This window comes from Asterias amurensis, chromosome 14 (genome assembly GCF_032118995.1).
Source record: "Asterias amurensis chromosome 14, ASM3211899v1".
NCBI lineage: Eukaryota > Metazoa > Echinodermata > Asteroidea > Forcipulatida > Asteriidae > Asterias > Asterias amurensis.
Window position 1 is genome coordinate 1404991 of NC_092661.1, and position 26020 is coordinate 1431010.

General features: G+C 38.7%; 1 protein-coding gene across 1 annotated transcript; it reads left to right on the forward strand.

Moving 5' to 3' along the window:
• The first annotated feature begins 462 nt into the window (after positions 1-462).
• Positions 463-16460, forward strand: LOC139947070 (uncharacterized). Its single transcript, XM_071944904.1, has 9 exons — positions 463-660; positions 4686-4829; positions 5360-5514; positions 6208-6288; positions 6928-9300; positions 9924-10040; positions 11273-11347; positions 12084-12151; positions 14756-16460. Exons 1-9 carry the CDS (start codon positions 638-640, stop codon positions 14882-14884), a joined length of 3165 nt encoding a protein of 1054 aa, XP_071801005.1. The 5' UTR covers positions 463-637; the 3' UTR covers positions 14885-16460.
• Positions 16461-26020: the final 9560 nt, after the last annotated feature.

Below are 26020 nucleotides of genomic sequence, written 5' to 3' on the forward strand. Positions count from 1 at the left end.
GGGGGGGGGGGGGCTAAAACAACATGTGGGGTCCAGGGGGTGGCTCAAGCCCCATGGGTGCGCCGTTACTGCACCCGACAGGGAGATACAACGGTCAATATCCTCTTTTCTGTTTTAACCTGACTGACCATTGAGGTAGCTAACTGTCAAACTTTGGCACGCTGGAAAATATGGATGACAACTGCAAGCTGGCAGAACATTGAAGTAAAATATCGGCTCATTTGAACAATTTCTTTATTCTTCATTTCATAGAGGCAGAGTATAATAGTCTGGATAAATTTGGATCGGATGGATCTGCATGGTACACCGCCAGTGCAATAGTGTAAAACTGGCATCAACAAAAAAGAGGGCGACAGACTGTTTTACGACTTTAGGAATGTAATGAAAATGGCACGGACACGTCAAAAGGGGGCGTTGTTCATAAAGTGACGTCATCCTCATTAGCATAGCATAGTTGTGGAAACAGTCAACATGGACGTCAATCGTTAAAAAATAAAATTGTTTTTAACGAGTCGTAAATTATGGCAGGAGAGACTTGCACTTTGTGTCAACAAATTACGAGGAAAAGAGACACGAACAGGCCGTGATGCTCGACTGTACGACGGCAGTAAATCGGTGGATTCTTTAGACGAACAAGATGCTGACTGGGGGAGCATATTCGTATCCTTTTTTCCCGTTTGGTTTCAACTTGCCGTGTGTGGTCAGAAACCCTGCCGTACAGAGCGCCGCCAGTCTCCGTCCGTTTCGCCACTGCCACTCACGACACTAGACTGCGGCCGCTGTTGTCCGGTAATGCGAATAAAATTTAAACTAACGTTTGTCAATCTTAGATTGATCATGGAGGAACATGTTCGTGTTCCTCCATGGTCTGATCATGTTCTGTTTTAGGAAGCTAAACTTTGTTTATTCTTTTTAATCTTTGGTGTGTTTACACTTTTTTAACAATAGTACAATGTGCCAGCAAACAAATAATTAAATGAACTTTGTTTAAATTAATTTAAACTTTTTAAATTAAAGTGTTGATGTTGAATGTGTTACTGGACCGGCAAAATTAATACTATTTTTCAATTTCATATCGATACTGAAAATCATATCGAATGAAAAAGTTGTGGTGCCATACGGAAACTTTTCCAAATGATTTAGTTAAATGAGATACTATTTTATTTCTTATCAAATGAAAAAGTGGTGGCAGGATACAGAAACTTTTCTGAAATACATATTTGATGTTTACAATACAACATCAATCAATCAAAGGGCACCCTATGATGAAATTGCAAATTTGTACTGGAGTATTTCAAGGGCACCAAGGCAATGACCAGGGGACACGGAGGCAATCGCCTTCGTTGCCGCCGTGAAGTATCAGGCCTGTTCCATTATTAAACTTTAAGTACCGCTACCGGTATTGCATGCTTTTTTCCCCATTGGGGTTTTCCATCCACCACATCTTGTTTCCTATTTGCATTTCTATTCATAGACGCTTGCGCTAAGTGTTATAAGTATGATGAAATATACATTATTAAAATTTAAAAAAATCATAGTTAAAAATAACAATAATTATAAGAAGACACAAATTGATATATTTTTTTAAATAAATAAATGTAAGCACATTTTATGTAAATAAATAATATAATAATTCCAGCTACTTTTATCCCTAGATTATCCCTTTTATCCACACAGCGTTATAAGTTGTTCCTCATACAATTTTTATTCTTATTAGCATTAAAAAAACAAAAAGCCATAAAATATCCTTGCACGTACGTAAGTCTTTGTTAGTGAGATGAGACAAGTGTGTTACCATGGTAACCACCCAGGAATTGCTCTACAGAGCTATTATTATATCTAATTATGGCATTCAACTGTCAAGGTAACATTTATCAGTACACTTTCTCAGCCTGACTTAGTACTTTGTAACCATGGCAACTGGGTTATCCTGTGTGCATGCACTCACTTTTTTGAAGAAAAACAGTTTCCCCAAAAAATTTGGAGGAAGATTTTGAGAAAGGGGAGTTCTCATCTACATGTACATGTAATGTAAATTAGATCTACTTCCACTTTTTCACATGAGAACCTTTTTTTGTTGGACAAATTCTTGTTAGGAAAATCTATAGACACAGAGACAATGGAACAATACATTTTGAAAAATATGTATTTTTGATTATTTTTCAGATATAAGACGAGAGCATCTAAACATTTTGACAGAGCTCTCTTAACTTGCATTTTCTCAGGCGAGAATTACTTACTTTTAACGAATGCTTTGCACAGTAGTTCCATGCCTTCTGTGTGCAAATACCAGCAACATTTTAAAACTCTGCTCTTGTATTATTTATTCAGTCGGTTTGTAGAATTTAATTAAATTTCTTGAGGCAAACAAAGAAATAATTCAGTCATAAAACCAACATTAGTCAATAGTCATCATTATTCATTTTAATGAGCTAGGAATCCATCTTTGTGCATTTATTTCATAATTATGACGGAGGCTTTGACAAGGCAATTAGTGGTTCGTTACCATGACGATGTTTTTTATCAGTGTCTAGGGTAGTCGTCACATTGTAATGATACATAGACGTCATGTCATTCAGTCATCCATTAGGCAGCAATACACTCCATCATTCCAGTTTTATGTTTCAAGGCCGCTTAGCGATTACAAAAAAAATACTCAAAAACCCTAAAAAATGTGTAGTTAGATGAGGGCCCATTTTCATAGAACTAATTTACATGTTTAGGCCTACAAGCATAAAATGTTACCTCTCTAAGTAACATTTTACACTTTATTGTTGAAACAATTTCCTGCTTAGTAGAAATTTGCAGGATGCCAGTCACAAATTGTAAATGTGACATGGTTTCTTGGCTGGTGATCTTAATCTGGTAAGCATAAAAAATTAATAAATTTAATAAGTTGAAGAGCACAATATAATGATGGTTTGTTAAAAGGCAGCATACGCTTGGAGAGTACTCAATGAGGAAGTGTAATTTCTATTCAGTAAATTGTCCTCTCACTGCAGCATCTGTCACAGTACCTTTCATGTTTCAAAAGCGATATTGCTATTTATTTTGAACTTGCCTCCTGCTGCATGCTCTTGTAGTGCAGATGTTTATTTCGTGCTTCTATTTATGTTCTTTTAAAATATTAAATGAATAGTAGCACTTAACAGAGTCTATAGCAGGAGGTGTGTTATGCCTCCCTAGTGGAAAGTATTTTTGTATTTTAGTCTTTGAATATCTTGTATATTTTGTACTTAAATAAATATTTTTATATCCTAATGTTTTTCTGTCATTTTAAAAATAGTATATATATTTTCTTATGCTCTGTAATTTTAAACGCAGTTCAGCCTCTGGCTGCCAAGTTTGGATGTTTTAAATAAACCAATATTAATAATAATAATTTCTACCAGTTCTGAAATGTGAATACATGACTAAGAATTTTAAGCTATTATTATTATTAATATTAATTCAAGTCTGAAATTTCAAGCATGATTATTTTTTTTATGACAAAGAGCATTTGTTCATTAGAGTACAATGTCAGACAGAGGAGATACTTTACAGCCGACAGGTCATCACTGCTGGATTAAGAATAATAATAATAATATAATAGTGGCTTCTTGTAGAGTACATGTATGCAGTCCTTAAAGACACTGGACACTATTGGTAATTACTCAAAATAATTATTAGCATAAAACCTTTCTCGGTGACGAGTAATGGGGAGAGGTTGATGGTATAAAACATTGTGAGGAACAGCTCCCTCTGAAGTGCCATAGTTTTCAAGAAAGAAGTAATTTTCCACGAATTTGATTTCGAGACCTCAGATTTAGAACTTGAGGTCTCGAAATCAACCATCTAAACGCACACAACTTTGTGTGACAAGGGTGTTTTTTCTTTCATTATTATCTTGCAACTTCGATGACCGATTGAGCTCAAATTTTCACAGGTTTGTTATTTTATGTATATGATGAGATACACCAAGTGAGAAGACTGGTCTTTGACAATTACCAATAGTGTCCACTGTCTTTAAATACACTGGACATTATTGGTAATTTAAGACAAGTCTTCTCACTTGTGTATCTCAACATATGCATAAAATAACAAACTTGTGAAAATTTGAGCTCAATTGGTCATCGAAGTTGGGAGATAACAATGAAAGAAAAAACACCCTGGTCACACAAATTTGTGTGCTTTCAGATGCTTGATTTTGAGACCTCAAATTCTAAACTTGAGGTCACGAAATCAAAATCGTGGAAAATTACTTTGTTCTCGAAAACTACGTCACGTGAGAGGGAGCCGTTTTTCACAATGTTTTATACTATCAACCTCTCCCCATTACTCATCACCAAGTAGGATTTTATGCTAATAATTACTTTGAGTAATTACCAATAGTGTCCACTGCCTTTAATACACATAGGTGTAACTGTTAGGGTAAAAAACAAAATACATACAATGTTTATGTACATCGTATGGCCTTGGTTTAAAAACATAAATCCATTACAAACACGCTAGGGTTAATGCAGTGCATGAGATTAAGTGGAGGTTGGCGGAGGCGCAAGCTATTTGCAAAACTGACATAAACTCCTTTTTACAGAACTACATGAATATTGTGTGTCTTTGTTTTCATCTTCTTAACTAATCACTCACTCTCGTGACCTTTCAACAAAATAAAAAATAAAGTTCCTTGACCAGATAATGATCCCCAGTCAAAAGTTCAAGGACCTTGAGCAGGAGCGTCTGGACAAACTCAATGGGTCTGGCACCATCAGTGAGGGACTGAGCCACGCCCAGCAACTTGCAGCCCGAGACAAAGTCCGTCAACTTTCATTGGAGACCAACAGACGACGAAGGTGAGAGTTTGGAATCTTTTAGCTGGGTCATTCCATGTCAAATCAACAAATGGCGAACATACAAGGCAAATGGCATGCACTTGAAGGGGGTGTAACCTTAATTCCGAAATGAATTGGCAAATTTCATTATACACATAATGAGTGTTCAAAATGAATTTCAGCCAAATCTGAGAGGTGTCTTGTCCCCGTTTTCTGAATATTGGTTGATTTTACATGGAATTACCCAGCTGTCAAACAAAATACAGTCAATTTTTTTTTTGTGCCAGGCCATGCAAGTGTAGTCCATTTCAGGGACTCTCTTAAGCCTAGGTCATACTTCCTGCGAATGTGAGTGCGATACAAATTTTTATGTCACAAATTCGCAACAAATAGTTTGCAAAACATTTGCAGCGAAAACAGCCCTGTGACATAAATATTTGCTACTCATTTGCAGGAAGTATGGACTTGGCTTTACTTGTTAAACCTACAAGGTAACAAAGAATACTGTCCCTAATTCTGCGAGTCCCTCTCTTTTGATTTTTTTTTTACAGAGCTCAAGAGTTAAAGAGGCGCCTTGAGGCCCAGAAGGAGGCCAAGAGACGTCAGGAGGTACTGGAAGAACGTCGGAAGAGGCAGCAAGAAGCAACGCAAAGATACCAGAGACTTCAGAAGGGGTCATCACCCAAAACAGAGAGAGCAAGTTCAGGTTTGTGTGTTCTTATGAATATAAGAGATGTTAAAAGTTTGCATCAGCGATAAAGAATATTAATTGTGGTTTTTACTCATACACCGATGTGTGTTAGCACTGTAAACTCAGTACTTTCCCGAGTCTTATGAAAAAATATCGAACCCACGACCCTTGCAATTCTAGAGTAGTGTCTTGCCAACTAGACTACCAAGATACTAGAGGTTTCAGAATGAATCACCCAAAACAGAAGAGCAAGTTTAGGTTTGTGAGTTCAGATGAAGTTATTAATGACTTTGGAAAAAAGATTTTTAAGTTTGTTTGAATAAAGAGAATATAAATAATAACAAAGCATCGTTTCAAAACAGCATAAAAACAACTATCAATACAAAACAACATCTGAAACTAAGCCAAACTACTGTTCTCGAAGAGATGGGGTACGAGGGCAAGTTTGAAACCACTAAGGGTAGATAGGCTACGAATTCTGAGTGGGAGCTGAATTCCAAAGCATCCAAAGGTAAGGGCCAGCATGAGAAAAGGATCTTAAGTATCCCCCCCCCCAAGAACCTCAAGCTAGGGGGACAACTAATAATATCAGGAATCTGATGAACCAAGATGTCTAGTGGGCTACTCTGATTTTAGGAATACTTGTGTTTTTATGAATTTGTTTCCGCCATATGTGATGATTTTTGTATTTGTTATAAATCTTTTCAGGCAAATCCTACAAAGATTCAAGGCTACAGGATGGTGTCAATGTAGCAAGGGGCTACAGTAGACCAGTCAGCCTTAACAATGGTAAGAATTAATTGACCCTTCCCATGAAAAATATGCTAATGGGAGACTTTTGAACGCTAAGTTGCAGCAGACTTACCAGGTAAATTTCCATTGTTAGCGTAGTTCTGATGCATGCACACTTTGTGGAGAACAATGGATTTTACCTGGTAAGTCTGCTGCCATCAAGCGTCCCAAAAGTCCCCCATTACAATCACGTAATCGTACATACCCTATGGTTGGCATATTGAGAGATGCACTAGGCAGATGCACCTGATGTTCCCTCTTTTTGCCAACCAAAATTTTAGTGCGCACTCGCTATGTGTTAATTAAATATTTCATGGGAAGGGTCTATTTTATAGAGCTGCTTGATTACAGGCATTTGGGTACCTGTACGACACAAGACACAAACATCTAGAAAATTTACATAAAAATTACACAATTTAAAGATAATAGTAGAAAGTTTCCCTTCAAAAAAACTTCTTGCTGGGGTGCAGAAGCTTTTGAGTTTCTCGTTGCTTTCATTTTTATCAACATCTCTATGACATTGAAATCAAGAGTGATTTTCCATTGTTTATTTATAATGTAAAGTCCATTATTTATTTACAATTCTTGTGTACAGTTAGTGCATTTTATTGATGGATCGTTAATTTTTGTGTGTAGGTAACCACAGCAACCTGGCCCCAGCTTTGGAAGAGGCACTACGCATGGTTGGAGTTAGCACAGCACCGGCCAGGGGAGGTGGTTACGGCGGTGAGACGGACTATACCACTAGTTACAGAGGGGGATATAGTGACGCTTATAACCCAGTCGATTATGTCGGAGACATTCCGTTTCGGAGACAGGTTGACGGCAACGGGAACACAGTGGTTGAAAACAAAGGGCAGATCTACCACGGGTACGCGACACGGGCGACGGCGACTTCAAACAGCAACAGCAACCGAGATGCCGTGGGGACGTCTCCGTATCAACAGACATTGCATGAACAGCAGAGACAGCTCATGGAACAGCAGCAGGCTGCGCTGCATGAGTTCAACCAGGCTGTGTTGAATGAAGCATTACCGTCGCAGGGGGAGGAGATGGAGCGAAGCAGTAGTGTCTTAAGCTTGGACAGCCTTGAAGATGAACAGCAGAATGCTCAGAAGACGTTGGGATACGATGGTCGTAAGAAACCTTCAGCCGGAGGGAGCTCTGCGTCGGTCCATGGTGGTGGAAAAGCAAGAACCAATGATGAGTTTAGTACCAAAACAGGTGTGAATTCATCTTCCGTCCAAACTAGAAGTGCCTATGGGAATAATGATACTAAGCCGAGAGAGTTCAACTACACCGGTAGGAGTGCAGTTTCTGATAATCGTCTTTTTACGTCAAACACTGGTCCAAACGGTCCCCAGAATGGAGGGTTTAGCAATGGAGAGCTCCTCATCGAAGAGACAAGTGAGAGTGATTTCGTCCGTGACCCCGTCGACAGCAAACCATCCCTCCTCCAAGGTTCCATGCAGCACCCGCCTTACTCAGCGAGGGCGTCACAAGCGTGGGTTTCGCAAGCCCCGTCGGATGCCTCACAGTTTCACGATGCAAGTCACTCCCAAGGGATGTACGCAACCGGACCGGGCGGTGCGACGTCTGGTCAGAGACCCTACTCAGCTCGGACGACAGCCACAGCCGTAACCAACTATCCAGCCAGGGTTCCAGAGTCCCCCGTAGAATACCACCATCATACTGCACAGCAGAGATCTGAGTATATCTCAGGCAAGCCAAACATACCCGCAATGACACCCAACAGAGCTTTCAGTACAGTGCTTGCAAACGCCAGGTACAATAGCGCTAACGGGGACACCGGATCCAAACACAATGATCCCGACCTTAACCAGATCAAAGCTAAATACAGCGACTCTTCATACTTACGAGAGCACTCATCACACAACGAGTCTCAGCCAAACGAAAAGAAGCCTCAAGCGAACAGTACTAAGGGACATGGTAAGACTGATACTTCAGCAAACGCAGAAAAAACTGTCAGAAGCATTTTGAAAAGGGGTCAGGGTTCTGGCCTGACGTCGCAGAAGGTCAAGCTTGGTGTCATGAAGGTGAAAGACAGTATTGAAATATCACGGGCGACTCAGGTTGCCAAGAGTGATCGTAAGTCGGTTCGATGGACCGATGTGAAGTATGCTGATGAGGTCGAAGAGAGGTCCGAGGACCGTGAAACAGCGACGGAGAAAAGTGAAGCATCTAGAGTCGAGAAGCCGAAACCAACGCCATCGAGGCCTGCTGATGATTCGACGAAGGCGCATTCAAACGGGAAGCGCCATACTGCGAGTGCTGTTAGTGTTACACCGCCAAGAAAACCCACTCTACTGCCAAGGATGATGCCGCACAATCCCTCTAAGCCGCCTCTCGGGAGAACGAACCCAGGCTCTCCGGGGAAACAATCAGAGCCTGCAAACCCTCCACGAGGGAGCGTTAGAGGCACCCAGGAAACCAACAAATACACCCCAGCTTACGCAGAGGATGGGAGGGTATACCAGAATGGGATACGCCTTGACAAAACACCCACAGACGACGAGATCAACTGGTTATGGGATAAAGTCCGGACTTGCCTAAACACCCAAGATGATCAAGCGTCAGACACCTCATCAAGCAGGCAACCAGCTTCCGTATCCAAGCAGTCTATTGATGGGAACCGCTTAACAGCCAATCTGAGGGTATCAACGCAGTCCACCACGCAGTCGCCCGCGGAACAACCTTTGACCCACCAGCAGAAGTACAACACCTACCCACGCCTAAGGACAAACAGCGCCTCAAGCGCGGCCTCGCTGCGCAAGACCGCCCTCTTGCAGCAGCGGAGACAGCACAGCGCAGCGGTTGGGAATCTCCGGCCGGGTTACCAGGGAAGGAACCACCAGCAGTACACGGGGCCAGTACCAGGGTTTCAACCAAGTCCCCCGTCAAGTAGCAACCATCATGCTGGACCGACGGCAAGCAACCAGGGACCCATGAGGGCTGGCGCTGGGCACACACAGGGACATGGACAGGAAGGTAACACATGGATGTAATTTTTCCGTTTTTAATTTTTTATTTTATTTTTATTTTTATAACTTCAAATTCATTGGAAAATGAAGATGAAATCATATTATGGAACACCTCAGATTGCAGAGCAGGGCTTTCAAAACCAAATATAAATGTATGTTATATCTTAGGCAGCTTTTTCACTCGCAAGCTTTCACGCTTCCCACTTGCGCTCCCAAGCTTTCACGTAAAGATCCTTTTCTATAATTGGTTATTTTTAACCAGGAGTATAAATGGGTAGCTAGGGGTTGTATACTCCACATGAAGCTGAGAAAGATTAATGAAAGTTGGTCCGATAACCAGCCGTTGATTTCACAAAACTCTTCCTAACTTAAGACTAATCTTAGGACTTAGCACGAGTCCCAACCCTGCACTGTAGCATGCAGACCTTAAGATTAATCCTAAGTTAGGAAGAGTTACTCGTCCTAACTCGAGATAAGACGATTCCTAACTCTTTGTGAAATCAACCCCAGGGCCATTATGACACATTCATTAAAAATGTGCTTTTGAAGAACTTGTTATTATTAACTTGTAATCATAACCATAAAAAAATAACAATTTTCCTTGCTCTCTCTCTTTGATATATTTTTTAGTGAGTGATAGTCTGTTGGCTTTCCAGCAAGCAGAACGCCTGGCTCAAGAGAATCTTTCCGAATCTGAAATGGCGGCCGCTCTAGATGAGCAGAAGAACCATGCATACAATCAGAAAGGTAAACATATGTAGCTTGGAACTTTGGACAATTTGTTATTGTTTCTTAATTAATAAAAACAACCCATTGGTAGCCCAGGGGCTAGCTACAAAGTTTTCAGTTAAAGATTCATAACACTGCAACATCATAAAATAACTTATACCCGTTTCAGACAGGCACTAGAGCTGCCCAAAAGCAAATAGATTAGGAGTGGCTTTAGGTCGACCCAAATAAATTTTGGTTTCAGACAGGCGAACTTGGGTTCGGCTCATGACGTCTGAAACAAAGGTGCTTCAGAGTTGTTCTAAGCGATTGCAACAATTGATCTTTTGACTTCTAGCGTGTCCAGTTGCTCCTAAATTGTAGCAGATGTCAAACTTTTCATGTACTTAATTCAGAAACTGGTTCAACGCAACTCTGGAGTGCCAGTCTGAAACGGGTGTTATTAAAAAAGAACATATCTACTGTATATACTTACGGCTTACAAATGAATTTCATGTCATTATTTTTTTCTCTGTACAGTGCCGTTATTTTCCCGCTTCTTTCTGGATCTTTCCCTTAATCCCTTTCCCCCCTCTTTTTCTATAAATGGATATGTATTTGTTTGTACTTGTTTTATGCCTCTGAAGAAGGTCCAGTTTGGATCGAAAGCAAAGGCCATCTACCCTATTCATTATATATACATAGGCTTACATACAAATCTTTGAGTTTATGGAACAATTTCAAAGGGGCATCATGGTCAACCAAGGGCAACCAGTCACAATGGCCTTCAGATAAATCCAGGTTTGAACACCCCTGTCTTTAGAATACCGCCATTGAGACCTACTGCTTCTATTGTTTCGGTCTCCAGAATAGTAATAATAATTTTGGGGGCTAGTCATCCTTACTCGCAGTTATAAGAGCTGAATTGCAAAGGGCTCAGCTACAACCTGTTCGAGAAGCAGGCATTCAAGGGCGCCTTTGGCTGCCAGCCACATCAACCCATTATGACAACGGAGCACAGCCAAGATCAAAAGTGTTTGATTTTTTCTGAGGGAGCAAAACCGGATGGTCTGGAAAACCCTCACGGCACAGCAGAGAACCAGCGCACAACTCAACTCACATATGGCCCTGGACGGGAATCCAACCGGGGTCACCTTGGTGAGAGGCGAGCGCTTTACACACACGCCAACCGTGTCACCCATAAGGTTGTGAATATTAAAACACTAAATACAAATGAATTTCATGTCATTATTTTTTCCTCCTCTGTACAGTGCCAGTAACTGCTTTATCCATGGAAGAGCAACGGATTCTGGAGTCTCTTGATAAACTCAACGCACAGCTGAGAAGTAAGACAAGTTTGAAACTTTGAATGATGGAGGAAACAATTCCAGCACATTTAGGCATCATATTCATGCCAACTGGGGCACTGTGTTGATTGGGTTTTCAGTCCTTACTCAATTAGTGTGTGAATTTACCCTTGGGGGGGGGGGGGGGTCCTCCCACATCTAAACCTAAAATTTCCTTCCCTGCCTTCTCTCTACATGGTTCTTGGCTAGTCTAGTGATCAAGTTTTTCTAAAAGTCCCAGGCTTCACAACCCGAATTAATAAATACATAAGTTACTTAACAAATAAATAGGAAAGCGGTAAGTATCTGTGTAATTGTAAACAACTCAAAATAATATTCTATATTCCCGATGCAATTATTTCATTAAACAGATAAAGAATATTAGTTTTTGTTTAACCCATATACACCGATGTGTGTTAGCACTGTATACTCAGTACTTTCCCGAGCTCTGTGCAAAAAATTACAGACATTTTACTCGGATGGGATTCGAACCCACGACCTTTACAATTCTAGAGCAGTGTCTAGTTGGCAAGTCACTGCTGTAGAACTGCATGTGATTTTTTCCCCACTGAGCTAGGGAAAGTTTTGAGTAGGGGTATACTCGAAACTTTCCTGAGGTGTGTGAAAAAAATCACACACATTGGTGCAAAGGTGTACAGTGGGTAAAACCAAATCAATAGCAAACTTATTATTTTTTATTTAACAAAATACCATTATTTTTCAAAAATCTCTACAGCTGTATCATCCGAGACCAATGCCGGTATGCAGCCGTATATGATGATCCAGCCAAAACCACCACCCCAGGTGAGTTTAAAGTGTTATGATATAGACCGTTTTTATATAGCGCTTTTCACGCCCGAGGGGTGTCTCAAAGCACTTCCGACATTCCTTAAACCATCTCAGCTCCCTGGGGAGTATACAGCCTGTGCGCAATATATGCGCTACTCGGTTAAACCAAGAACCAACTCTGCCCTCACAGGTACCCATTTACCCCTGGGTGGAGAGAAGCAATTATAGTTAAGTGTCTTGCTCAGGGACACACAAGGGTCACGACCGGGATTCGAACCCACACTCTGCTGAACAGAAGCATCAGAGCTTGAGCTCGGTGTTCTTATCCACTCGTCCACTCGGCCATCGTAGATGAAGTTTTTGGTCATTACATGAATCCCTACTCACTGTGAATGATGATGAATGTAATATAGTTTACAAGGCTGAGGGTTACACAACCGATTTGGGCTATCAACCCAAATCAACTGCCATCAGGGGCATGTTGCCCCTACTCCTTGGACTGAAGTATGGTTCCCCCAGCCCTTTACAGTCCATAAGGATGCGTAGGCATGGGTTTCATCCATTAGCTTATTAATTCACAAGCATGAAAGTGACAAGTTCCAAATTTTAGAAATTTCACTTTGTTAGTATTTTTTTACACGTTTCTTGCACACATATCTTTGCAACAAAAGCCACAAGTTGGAAGCATTGTGTTTTTTGAAAAGTAAGAGTTGATGCCTTTTTAAAAATGTTGTATGGTTGAAAGTGAGACAGATACTATATAAGAGAGACAGAAAGGAGGAAGTGTTTTTACATGGGACATACCTTATTCCTTTTGAATTGTTCCAACTCCCAAATGCACTGACACCGTTTTAAAACTTAGCTCACATTTGAGTTTTAATTTGTGTTTACTCCAACCAAAAAGAGTTCCAAAAGAAATGCCAGAACTTAAAACGAGGTGAGATTGAAATATAATAATTAATTGTAAATGTCAAAATCGTAACCGGTAAAACTAGAGTAGATGTCAGAATGAGTTCAGTGGTTAATGGTGTATTAATATTTCTCAGTAATTTCTTTATTTGGTCTTTCACTGTTTACCAATAATATGCCAGAAGTAAATCTCTTTTGTGGGACTGTTGGCTCTAAAAAGAGCTCTCGTCTATTTCACCAAACTCTTCCTTACTTAAAATTAATCTTAGGACTTAAGACGAGTCCCAATCTTGCACTGTAGCATGCACACCTTAAGATTAATCCTATTAAGTTAGGACGAGTTACTTGCCCTCGTCCTAACTTGAGGTAGGATTTATCTTAGCGTTTCGTGAAATTGGCTGAAGGTGTGGTCTCAACGTTTCGAACAATATACTCTCCTTGTCTTCGGGAGAAACTGTTTGAAACGTCGAGACCAAAGCAGCTTATTTCAGAGCCAACACTCCACTAAAATGAGATTTACCCACATCCTGATGACCTAGCCACTAGGGTCAAGTTTTATATAGCTGCTAAAAGGCTGGTTCAAACTTCCTGCGAATGCGAATGCGAAGCGAATCACAACCCTCCTTTCGCAGCGATATTCACAAGTGAGTTGAACAATGTTGAACTGCTGCGAATTATTTGTTGCGAATTTGTGACGTCAACATTCGTATCGCATTCGCATTCGCAGGAAGTATGAACCGGGCTTAAGTACAAAAAATTATGACTAACCACTCAACAAACTTATAGGCCCCCTACTTATTAGAATAAGGTTACCAACCATTAACCCATTCCAGTGTACATCATGTGACTGGTACCTGCTAATTATTGCTTAAGCAGGAAACTGTTGAGCATTTTTTTGCTGCTAAAGCAAACCAGAACTTTGGCAAACCAGAACTTTGGTCTGGTGCACGAGATTTCCTGGCCTAGATACGCTGTCATGAAACACAAAATTAAGGTGTATTATTGGGCAATGGTTAGAGACTGAATTTATTACTCTTTTCTTTAATGTTAGTGTGTGACTTGTTTGTAATACTCACAATGTTTATTGACTAGGGATCGAACTAAGAAAAATTAACTAGAGTGTGACTCAAACCAAGGACCTCCAGATTAACTCAACGAGTTTTGTTGGTTCGGCTAAAACCAATGGTTTGAAAGCTCGATGTTTCAATTAGTATGCTCTGACCATCTTCAAGACAACCAGAGTGTACTGATTTAAATTTTGCCATACCACTGGTTCTTTACCACTGCTCATAGACAATGATTGAGAGTGTTAATTTACATGGTGTTTCCGCAAATCTCACTTGATTGTATTCAATCCCACCATAAAAAGTTTCAAATCCTTTTGTCTTGGTGAGATAGTGTAGACTATGTGGCAACAGTTGTATACTGTATGTTCTATCTTGAATCAGTGATTGTTGTATAAGTGTTGGGTCTTAAAAGTCTAACCAAACTGTGTAAAGCGCTCACTGAGCTAAAAACTCCAAACAGGAATTTTTAGGTTTTTTTTAATTTCTCAATGTCATTTCAGACAGAAATATTTCAAGGGATGTTTTTTACTGACACTATAATCTTAAGACTGTGAGTTTTATGTAAATCTGTGATCTTAGACAAGGTTTTTTCTTACAAATTCTGTAATGTCCTGAACATTTTTAATATTTTTTTTACTTATAGGGCTCAGGTTATCGGGGTCACCGTCCTCTAAGTTGTCGCCAGAGGGCAGTCTCTGACGGAAACGTTTCCCTGCGAACGAGAACACTTTCAGCAGATCGGAGCAATGCACGAATAAACTATCGCCATTGAGGAGAACAGGTCATCAACCAAATGGTTTTGTGTGAGATGGCAGAATCAAGAAACGTTTCGTTGGAATGGGGAATGTGTTACTGCGTTATGTTTGAAAAGGAACAACGTTCGGTTGATTTGGTGGTAGGAAAAAGGTTTTGCTGGACTTCCATGCTAGGAGTAACATAGAGGCCATGACCTATGTTGCCCCGTATCTTGGCCTTGGTGCCCCTTCTGAAGTTTTGATTGTTTTGGTGGTAGGCAAAAGGTTTTTGCTTGATGTTGTAGGCCTGAAATTACACTAAGGCCATTGCCTCTGTTGCCCCTGGTCATGGCCTTGGTGCCCCTTCTTATGTTTCTCATAGACATTAACATATTCAATGGAAGTGCCCTTTGCGAAATGAAAATGGCCTTGCCCTTGCCCTCTCAAAGATGAATGTTGGAATAGGGAAGTTCTTTTGCAAGATGTTGTAAGAGGCCTTGGTAGGAGGGTTTCTTGTTTTATGTTGGTTTTGAGAAAACTAGTAGTTGAAATTTAATTTTGGTTTCACCCTTACACTGATTTGTGTTAGCACTATATACTCAAGTACATTCCCAAGTTCTGTGGGGAAAAATATCACAGGCATATTCCTCGGGTGGGATTCGAACCCACAACCTTTGCAATTCTAGAGCAGTGTTTTACCAACTAGACCACCGAGATTCTAGAGGCTGTAATGAACTATTTTGTTTTGAAGATGTTTTCATTTATTTTGTAGCATGCTTGTTAACTGTAACTGATGCATTGTCAAGAAACTAACTAGTAAAAAAAGAAGAAATGTTTTATAATCACTTGTGTGAGTCCAATGTTTACAAAAAAGGTAAACACAATGATGGGGGGTTCCATGTTTCTAATTACTGAACTGGGCCCAATTTCAAAGAGCTGCTAAGCACAAAATTTTGCTTAGCATGAAATGTCTTCCTTGATAAATACAGGATTACCAACCAAATTTCCAATTGTTGCATATTGCTTGTTACTGGTATTCAGCTGTTGTTTGCTTATCCAGAAAATCAAATGGAAATTGGATTGGTAATCATGTTTTTATCAAGGCAAAATTTTCATGCTAAGCAAATTTTTGTGCTTAGCAGCTCATGAAATGGGGCCCTGGTTTTTTGTCTATTACCTATGATGTCTGCATGAGTGTACTGTCTCAATTACTACGGTAATTGTTTTTTAGCATTCATCAATTTTTTTGTTTTTTTTATCTTAATTTTTTGTTGTGGTAATTATATCTTCGGACGTTTATTACTGTTCTCCTGTAATACCTATATTAATTTTTTAATTCTAATATCCATCCTCTTTAAGTAGCCGTCCGCTATAAACCATCCACTCTAGGGATTTAAATTGAAATACATGACTGTATAGTGAGCTGAGAGTTTTACCAACAACATTCAATTTGTTTGTGCTGCTTTAACAAAATATTTTAAATATTAAATCTAATTTTTGTTTGATGTTATTGTAAACAGTGTACAATTACTGTACATTTATGTACATAATAATATAATGTATATATTTCACTGGCATTCAAATGCTAATAAATTATGTGTTAAATTAATCAAATACTTCGTGAAACTTCTTTGTTCTTCCTCTCATGGTGATTCAATTCAATTTAAATTTATTTCCACAAAACATTTCCACAATATTATAGTAATACATACAGGTATATAAAAATGTTTCAATAGATGTTAAATTTGCATCGGGGATAAAGAATATCAATTTTTTGGTTTTTGTGTAGCACTGTATACTCAGTACTTTTCCGAGTCCTGTGAAACAAAAATCACAGGAATTTTTACTCGGGTGGGATTCGAACCCACGATCCTTGCAATTCTAGAGCAGTGTCATGCCAACCGGACCACCGAGATTGCCTGGTAGCTAGAGGCAGTTATATATAAATGACAGAAAAAGAATAAACTGGCGGAAACGCGTGGAGGCAAGGCCCAAAATAAGCCAGGTATGTAGCTGCTTGCCTTTGATTGTGTGACAATTGAATTTTATGCAACATTGAAGGAACTGGACACTATCGGTAACAACTCACAAAAATGTTTAGCAAAAAACTTACTTGGTAACGAGAAATGGAGAGCTGTTGGTAGTATAAAACATTCTGAGAAACGGCTCCCTATGAAGTAAAGTAGGCTTCTAATAAAAAGTTTGTATTGCGAGTAGGTTTAAAGGGTGTATGTACTTTTTGTAGGACAAAAAACACAATGTCCACAGAGTTGTAACACTAAATTTACACAGTTTGAAGATAATGATAGTAGAAACCTTCCCTGAATATATTACGTGCTGAGGTGCTGTAGTTTTGGGGAAATGAGTAAAACAATGCCATGAAAAAGCATGTACAAACGTATTTTCATAACACTGTTTTACTCATTTCTATAAAACTACAGCACCTCAGTAAGTAATATTTGAAGGGAAGCTTTCCACTATCATTATCTTCAAACACTGTAAGTTTATTGAAATCTATGGACATTTTGAAAAAGTACCCAAATCCTTTAAAAATATAAATGACATAGCTCCCTTACAAACATTGTAATAATAAATATCATCGCTTCCATACTTTAGGGGGGAAAAAAAACTTGAAAAAAAAAAAATCTTAAATTGGATCGGACGAGTTGGTCAAAACAAAAGCGTTTGTAACCGTTTTTTATAAAATGCATATGGTTGGAAAGATGTTTTAAAAGTAGAATACAATGATCCACACAAGTTTGCCTCGAAATTGCGTGGTTTTCCTTCTACTGTGCGAACTAACATGGTCGGCCAATTATGGGAGTCAAAATTTTGTTATAATGGTGTCTACCATAATCACAAAATGGCTTATAGATTGTGCCCTGCCCCCAAATCACAAGTTGTTTTACAGTTCACTTTATAAGTTCAGATGTTGTTACAATTCACCAAAAGTTCAGAAGTTGCAATTCACTAGTTACGTGTCCCGCATGCCGCAGGTGTGGTATGTTAATTTATGTAAATCAGCACAACTGCACCCACAAACGCCCATTGTCTGGACACACATGTACGTCTGTTTGGACATTGAAAACAGCAACACAGTCACTTCGCCATCTCACACATGGGTTATGTTTCCTGTGAAGAACTCTGGTATTTGAACATGGAAATATGAGTGAAATTGACACTTTGCAACTTGTAAAACTAGAAACTGGTATTTATAATGACTGGGTAAACTTCAAAGACCACGGAGAAGCAAGTTGTATGGTCAACCATGGAGGAGAAGACTTCATTAACGGACCAAGCAATTCACTGGCTGGGAGTAAACGCACGTGTTGCCGGCGGAGATGGTCAAAGGATATAGCAGCCATTTCGGGGGGGGGGGGGGGGAATGTGGGCTTTATACAGAGTGAGTTGACGAACACCGGTATACTAGCAAGGTTTTCCTTGCAACACTGTCGGTGTGTCCCATCAACAGCAGCTGGTTGGCATGTATAAAGATTAAAGGTAGGTGAAAAATGATTTTTTTTATCTTTTTTTTTGCCTTTTTCATTACACAGTTGGTGAGGCCTTTATTGGTGTATTTTATTAATTTTAAGGCTGCAATAAAAATCTTAAACCTTCTCAGTGGGCACCTCGCCCCGAGTTTGCCCTCTGTGTCAACGCATAATAGCAAAACATCTACCGCCGATATTGCTCTTTTCATTGGAAAATAATGTTTTTATCAAACTAGTCTGTATACGGAAAAGTTTTTTGTATTTGCCTCCATTAAAAATAACAAGGGCGCCCTCACGCTCTTCCATTATGATGTTTACAAGTAGAATTATCCCACATCGCTGTATAATGGGTGAAACCCCCAAAATAAAAAAGATAGGTTTCGCAAAAAAAATATTAGTTGCAAAACTCATAACGTATAAGCCAAAAGAAAATGTGTACAGTAAAATAGAAAAAATAAGATATTAGGCATTGAAACAAAACAAATGTGAATTTTACAATGATAAGAACAAAGACCAAACTTGGGTTTTTATTTTTGTGACAAAGTCCTTGCCTTCCAAGCAAACAAAATTACTTAGTGAATATATTTTCCTTACTGCCTGAAATTTGCTGAAATTGCTGTTTATCAGTCTCGGTAGAGATTTTTACGATGACTAGAGTAAGGTAGTCGAACGGTAAGGACCAACAATTAAGAGTCAGTTCAGGTAAATAATTGACATAGTTGCTCACGGTCAAAAAATGAATTTTTTTTATACTTTGTGGGTGGAAGGGCCTTGGGGTGCAAGTAAACAAAATCGCATTTTCAATTCTATATATAGCCCGTTGCCATGGTTACGGCTCATTTTGTTTTTTGGCCATTTTAGGCCGATTTTGGGGTTTGAAAAACTGGTTTTTAGCTCATATTTACAACTCCACCCAACCAAAATGCAAAATTATTTCAAAAAACCTTTTATATCACTACAAAGTATCATCCTTGGCCTTCCTTGAGAAAAAACATTATTGCTTTAAATATCACCCTTACGCTATTTTTGCATCATGCATTACAGTATGTTTTTAGACTTGCAAAAGCGAAATTTTTACCCTACTTTTGGACCCCCAAATGTCAACTTGCCAGTGGTCTCAGAAAATTTTCCTTTCGGCTGTGATTAGGGCCAACATTGGTCTTTTCATATCTGGTGTCAAAAACTTGGGCAATTGTATCCTGTTGTGACAGTACTGCCTCAAAACTAGACTTTTTTCCCAAAAACGTGAAAAATGCCTTTTTAAGGGTCTTTTCACATAACATCGACATACGTGTCCACGGTAAAAAAAATGGAATATTTTTCTTATACTTTGTGGATGGTAGGGACTTGGGGTCCAAATAAACAACATTTACATTTTAAATCATAATATAACACGTTGCCATGGTAACAGTTCATTTGTGTTTAGGCCACTTTAGGCCGATTTTGGGGTATGAAAAACTGTTTTTTTTAGTTAATATTTACAACTCCACCCTAACAAAAAACAAAAATATTTCATAAAACCTTTTACATCAATACAAAGTATCATCCTTGGCTTTACTTGAGACAAAAAAATATTGCTATAAATTTCACCCTTGTGCTATTTTTAGAACGTGCATTAGAGTATGTTTTTAGAACTTGCAAAATCAAAACTTTTACCATATTTTTTGCCCTCAAAATTTCATTTTTTCAGGGGTCTCAGAATATTTTCCTTTCGGTTTTGATCAGGGCCAAAATTTGTCTTTTTATTTCTGGTAAGAAAAACTTGGGCAAGTGTATCCTGATGTTAACAGTACTGTCTCAAAAACAGACTTTTTTCCCCAAACAGAAAAATGCATTTTGAATTGTTTTTTCTTCATATTGAATTTCTAACATTAAAAAGTAATAACTATATCAATCATGCAGCTTTTCCTAAGCACTAGTGGATTACCCAACATTGATCAGGAACTGTTGATGACCTTTATTTTAGAATTTGCCCGTCCCAGCCCAATCATATTTCTTGACATTGCATAAAACAATGTTTTGTGAATAGCGCCTCTTTTTTTGAAAGTGTTCCCTTTCGGTTGTTATTGGTGTTTTCATGTCTTCTGGGTAGAAACACTGTGTTTATTGTATCCTGTTGTGACTGATCATGCCTTAAGTATAGTAATTTTTCCAATAACAATGCATGCTTGTTAAAAATCTGGCACTGTCTCCATGCCTTTTGAGTAATGAATACAAAGTTTTTATTTAAACATAATGGTATCCAACCAAACCATAACCAATGCTTTGCCACTGAGAGTTCTTGATTTGGCTACTTTACCTATTGTACAGGTATGATTCCCATTGCAAGTAGAGTGTAATGATCATTCTTTACAAGTTGCTTTAAACAGGGCCTACTCTCCTTGGTCCCTGCCTGCTACCAAATGTAAAACTTTTCATAGAGATAGAGATCATAAACAATGTAGTTTCTGTGCTTGAGACAGATGGTTTGGAGCATCCAATCATGTCCAACACAAATGTGGGAAATTAAAAAGCCCGCTTAAAAGTTTTGGAAAAGTTTGCCAAGATCTTATTAAAAACAATGATACTAACGATTTGCAAGATGAGCGTAAGAGATCATTTAAAAGGAACACGTTGCCTGGGATCGGTCAAGTTGGTCTTTGAAATGCGTTTGTAACCGTTTGTTATAAAATGCATGGTTAGAAAGATGTTTTTGAGTGATACTTGTGTGGATCATTATATTCTACTTTTAAAATATCTTTCTAATCATATGCATTTTGTTTACAAACGCTTTTCAAAGACCAACTCGACCGATCCAAGGCAACGTGTTCCTTTAATGAAACAACATTGAAAGAAGTTGTAAATACTTGCACCTGCTCAACATAAATAAGTAAGATGCATTTGCAGTGACAAAAGTTTATTCAGGCTAGTTTGATTAATTTTTTCCATTCACTATCTTACTAATTCATAATTATTATGTCTCTGAGAACGATCAACAAAAACAAAAACATTGTCAAACATTACCTGCTGAATTGTTTATCACGTTAAATAAACCAACTCTTTTATTGTTTGCAACAGTACAGTTGAAAGGAACCCCACCATGGATGGGGGAACTGCTTACAGAAGGCCAAAGCAGGTGAATGGCCATTTAGATACTTTGGATACAGTACTTGCTCACTTTTAGAGCCTCTTTGTTCTGATAGGGATGAAAATGTTTAGTTTGGTAGCGGGCAGGGGACCAAGAAGACTGTTATAAGGCCATGTATAGACAAGAATAGTAAAGAATGCTCATCGCACTACTTCTCTTCTTGCAATGTGAATCATACCTGTACAACTAGGTAAAGTAGTCATGACAAAACAAGAACTCTCAGTGGCAAAGCATGGTTATAAACTTTTTATTTGTTACTTAAAGAGCATGGAAACAGTGCCATATTTTTTTAACAAGCATGCTCGTTTTTTGTTTTTTATCAATTCAAACTAAGGGATAACTTCAAAATGCATTTTTATTGTTTTTGGAAAAATTACCATGTTTTGAGGCAGAAGTGTCACAACAGGATACAATAAACCAAAGTGTTTCTCCCCAGCAGACATGCAAACCATAATGATAGCCCAATCACAACAAAAAGGGAAATATTCTGAGAACCAATAAAACATTGCGACAGTACAAACTTTCTTGATGTGCAAGGGGAATTAAAAAACGTGACTTTCAAAAAAGAGGCGCTGTTCACAAAACTTTGTTTTTTTTTATGCAATGTCAAGAAATATGATTGGGGCCGGGGTGGGGCCGGGGCAGGGCAAATTCTAAGATTTAGGTCATCAACAAGTCCTGATCAATGTTTGGTAATGCACTAAGCCTACAGAGTGCTTATGAAAAGCTGCCAAATATGGTAAATATTTTGATTTTGCAAGTTCTAAAAACATACTCTAACGCACGTTCTTTAAATAGCACAAGGGTGAAATTTATAAGGTGAAATTTGTCTCAAGTAAAGCCAAGGATGATAATTTGTAGTGATGGAAAAGGTTTTATTAAATATTTTTGTTTTTTGGTGGGGTGGAGTTGTAAATATTAACTAAAAACCAGTTTTTCAGACCCCCAAATCGGCCTAAAGTGGCCTAAACACAAATGAACTGTTACCATGGCAACGTGTTATATTATGATTTGAAATGTAAATGTTGTTTTTTTGGACCCCAAGTCCCTGCCATCCACAAAGTATAAGAAAAATATTCCCTTTTTTTACCGTGGACACGTATGTCGATATTATGTGAAAAGACCCTTAAAAAGGCATTTTTCACGTTTTGGGGAAAAAAGTCTAGTTTTGAAGCAGTACTGTCACAGCAGGATACAATTTCCCAAGTTTTTGACACCAGATATGGAAAGACCAATGTTGGCCCTAATCACAGCCGAAAGGAAAATTTTCTGAGACTCCTGGCAAGTTGACATTTTGGGGTCCAAAAGTAGGGTAAAAATGTCGATTTTGCAAGTTCTAAAAACATACTGTAATGCATGATGCAAAAATAGCACAAGGGTGATATTTAAAGCAATAATTTTTTTTCTCAAGGAAGGCCAAGGATGATACTTTGTAGTGATTTAACAGGTTTTTTGAAATAATGTTGCATTTTGGTTGGGTGGAATTGTAAATATGAGCTAAAAACCAGTTTTTCAGACCCCAAAATCGGCCTAAAATGGCCAAAAAACTAAATGAGCCGTAACCATGGCAACGGGCTATATATAGAATTGAAAATGCAATTTTGTTTACTTGCACCCCAAGGCCCTTCCACCCACAAAGTATAAAAAAAAATCATTTTTTGACCGTGAGCAACTATGTCAATTATTTACCTGAACTGACTCTTAAGAACTCACTCCGTGGTAGTGAAGTATGCTGCAGTAGTCCCCGGGCGATTTTTTACCTTCCGCCCAGGTAGTAGTTAAAAAGCAGGACAGTTCTTTTCGAATAAGAAGTCCCACGAATTCCGAAAATCTACTCCGCGGTGAGTAGAATTTTGACAGTTTTCTAAAGAACAAAATCTACCTGGCAAAATACACATTGTGTTACCTCAAACCAAATGTATATAAGTATACCTGAAATGACGTGATTTGTAGACTGGTCCCCTGTTTTTATCCGCAAGTATAAAGACAGACACTTGTACATGCACAATGATTTTACTGGATACAATGATTTCATTGGATAGCATGCAGTGACGTAAGCTTTCAATCTGTGTCATGATTGGTCTGCTCTGAAGTGACGTGTTTGTCAGCTACACCATCAGCAAGAACTTGTCGATCGTCTGCTTCTGAAATGTTGTTTGTTTCACAATGTAATGAGTGCGTGGAACTGATCTTGGCCCAATTTCATAAAGCTGCTCAGCACAAAAAGTATAGCTAAGCACAACAAAATTACGATTACCAGAATGGTTTATACCTGCCAAACTATCTTGTCGTATGAACAAAGACTGGTATCCTGCTCATATTATTTGCTAAACAAACATTGCAAGCAGTATTTTGTGCTTAAAGCCATTGGACACTTTCGGTACAGAACAAAACGTTCACAGATTTACAAATAACTTACAGGGTTTACACTTACAGATGGTATAATGGTGAAAGACTTCTCTTGAAATAATATTTCATGAAATGCTTTACTTTTTGAGAAAACATTAAAACAATATCAATTCTTGATATCGAGAATTACGGATTTATTTTAAACACATGTCATGACACGGCAAAACGTGCGGAAACAAAAGAGTGTTTTTCCGTTGTTTTCTCCCGACTCTGATGACCGATTGAGCCTAAATTTTCACAGGTTTGTTATTTTATATAGAAGTTGTGATACACGAAGTGTGGGCCTTGGACAATACTGTTTACCATAAATTGGGCCCTGCCTCTACTGTAAACGGGGGTTAGGCATAACGTAAACCAGACTCCAGACTTTAACATGAAGTGGAATGTTGTAGAAGTTTTGGAATTTGGATGGCCCGACCGATATACAAAAAAACAATATGTAATTTTTTGTTGGTGGGCCAAACAAAAACCACGCCACCCCTATCTTTCTGGTGTACTTGATAACGAAATACCTGGCACCCTTTATGATGGCTTCTCGTGCTGGGAAAAACCACTTGGCCCTACTTCAAGTTAGATTATCAGATAACCCACATTCTTGATGCTCTGTATATCTCTCTATTGTAAGTGAAACCCACCAATCACATCTAGGTTTCGCAGGTGGAACAAGAATGACCACACCCCGACTCAATGTTGTCAGATAACCTAAATACTCGGTAATTAGCGTTGCATTTTTGCGGTCGTATTAACCGACTGTTGAACCCGCCTTGCCATTGGTTGATCACCGGCCAATGATCTAACAACCAATATGTTACACCCATTCCCTTTGCTAATTCTATGGTCTGCTTATATAGAAACATTGCAGACAGGAGCAAGTTCGAGCGCGCACAAATAGTCCACAAGTGGTCGACCACAGACTAGCAACGCACATGCGCAGTGACGTACTCACCCGAACGACTCGTTGGTAGTCTAGTCAACCTTCCACCTTTTCGCTAATAATAATAATGAACCATTTTTGTAGAGCGCATATTACAATCACAGAGAAGTCCCTATGCGCTTTGAGATGAAAACAAAAGAGAAGTAAAAGCTAAAGTGTCACTGGTTCCCTTCTGCGCTTAACACATGTTAGAATGGAACATGCTGTTGGGACCCGTGAAGAAACCATGGGCTCGAGGCTGGTTCCAAATGGTCGACCACAGTAGTCAACCAATGGTCGACCAGCATGGGTTCGAGTCAAAATGGTCAACCTTTAGTTAACCATAGTGCACACTCGAACTTGCTCCAGGTAGCGGCCATCGTTTCGGTTGGGCGCATGCATGTGTCCAGTCGTAAAGAAAGAAGTTCTTTGTTTACGAATACCATTATTTTTTGCTTTTGTCCCAACAAATGAACTGGACAAGAAGACATGACAATTAATTCTCAGTTCTCTTACTTAAAGTTGTTTTCTCATTGCACACTTTTGTTGTGTATACTTTTTAATTGCTTTCACAATGTTTACAAAGTAAGTGGCTTTACAAAATAAGAAAGCCTTCACCTGGGTTTTTAAACAGTTAAAACAGAGGTAAAAACCAATAACCCATCACTGATGTGATTAAGTGATGAATACAATATTATTATTACTGTTAGTAATGAGAACAGAAAAACATTTGGCGCCACTATTCGTCCTACTGTAAAGAAAGTGCCATCCAACCAGTCGGTCGTCTGTTACGACGTTTGTCAACTGGCCTTCATTAATTCTTGACGCAATAGGACCAATGAGGGCGCTGTTGTAGTTTTGTCCATTCTGTAAATTCTTAAACTCGAAATCATACTCAGTTTGTATGGTTTTTAAGTCATGACATATTATAGAGAGGCACAGTTATACGATGGTGTAATAAACTCAAAATACTACGATAAAGTGATAAAAAGTAAAATATTTTGTTTCTACATGACCATAACTTGTGATTGTGCGAAAATTAATATTGTGTTTTACAACTTTATGATTATAGTACACTTGTGCGATCGTAACAGCGACTATACTTTATTACATAATTACACAACTCAAATATTATAAAACTAAGTATGGTAATTAAAGGAACACGTTGCCTTGGATAGGCCGAGTTGGTCTTTGAAAAGCGTTTGTAACCGTTTTTTTAAATAAAATACATATG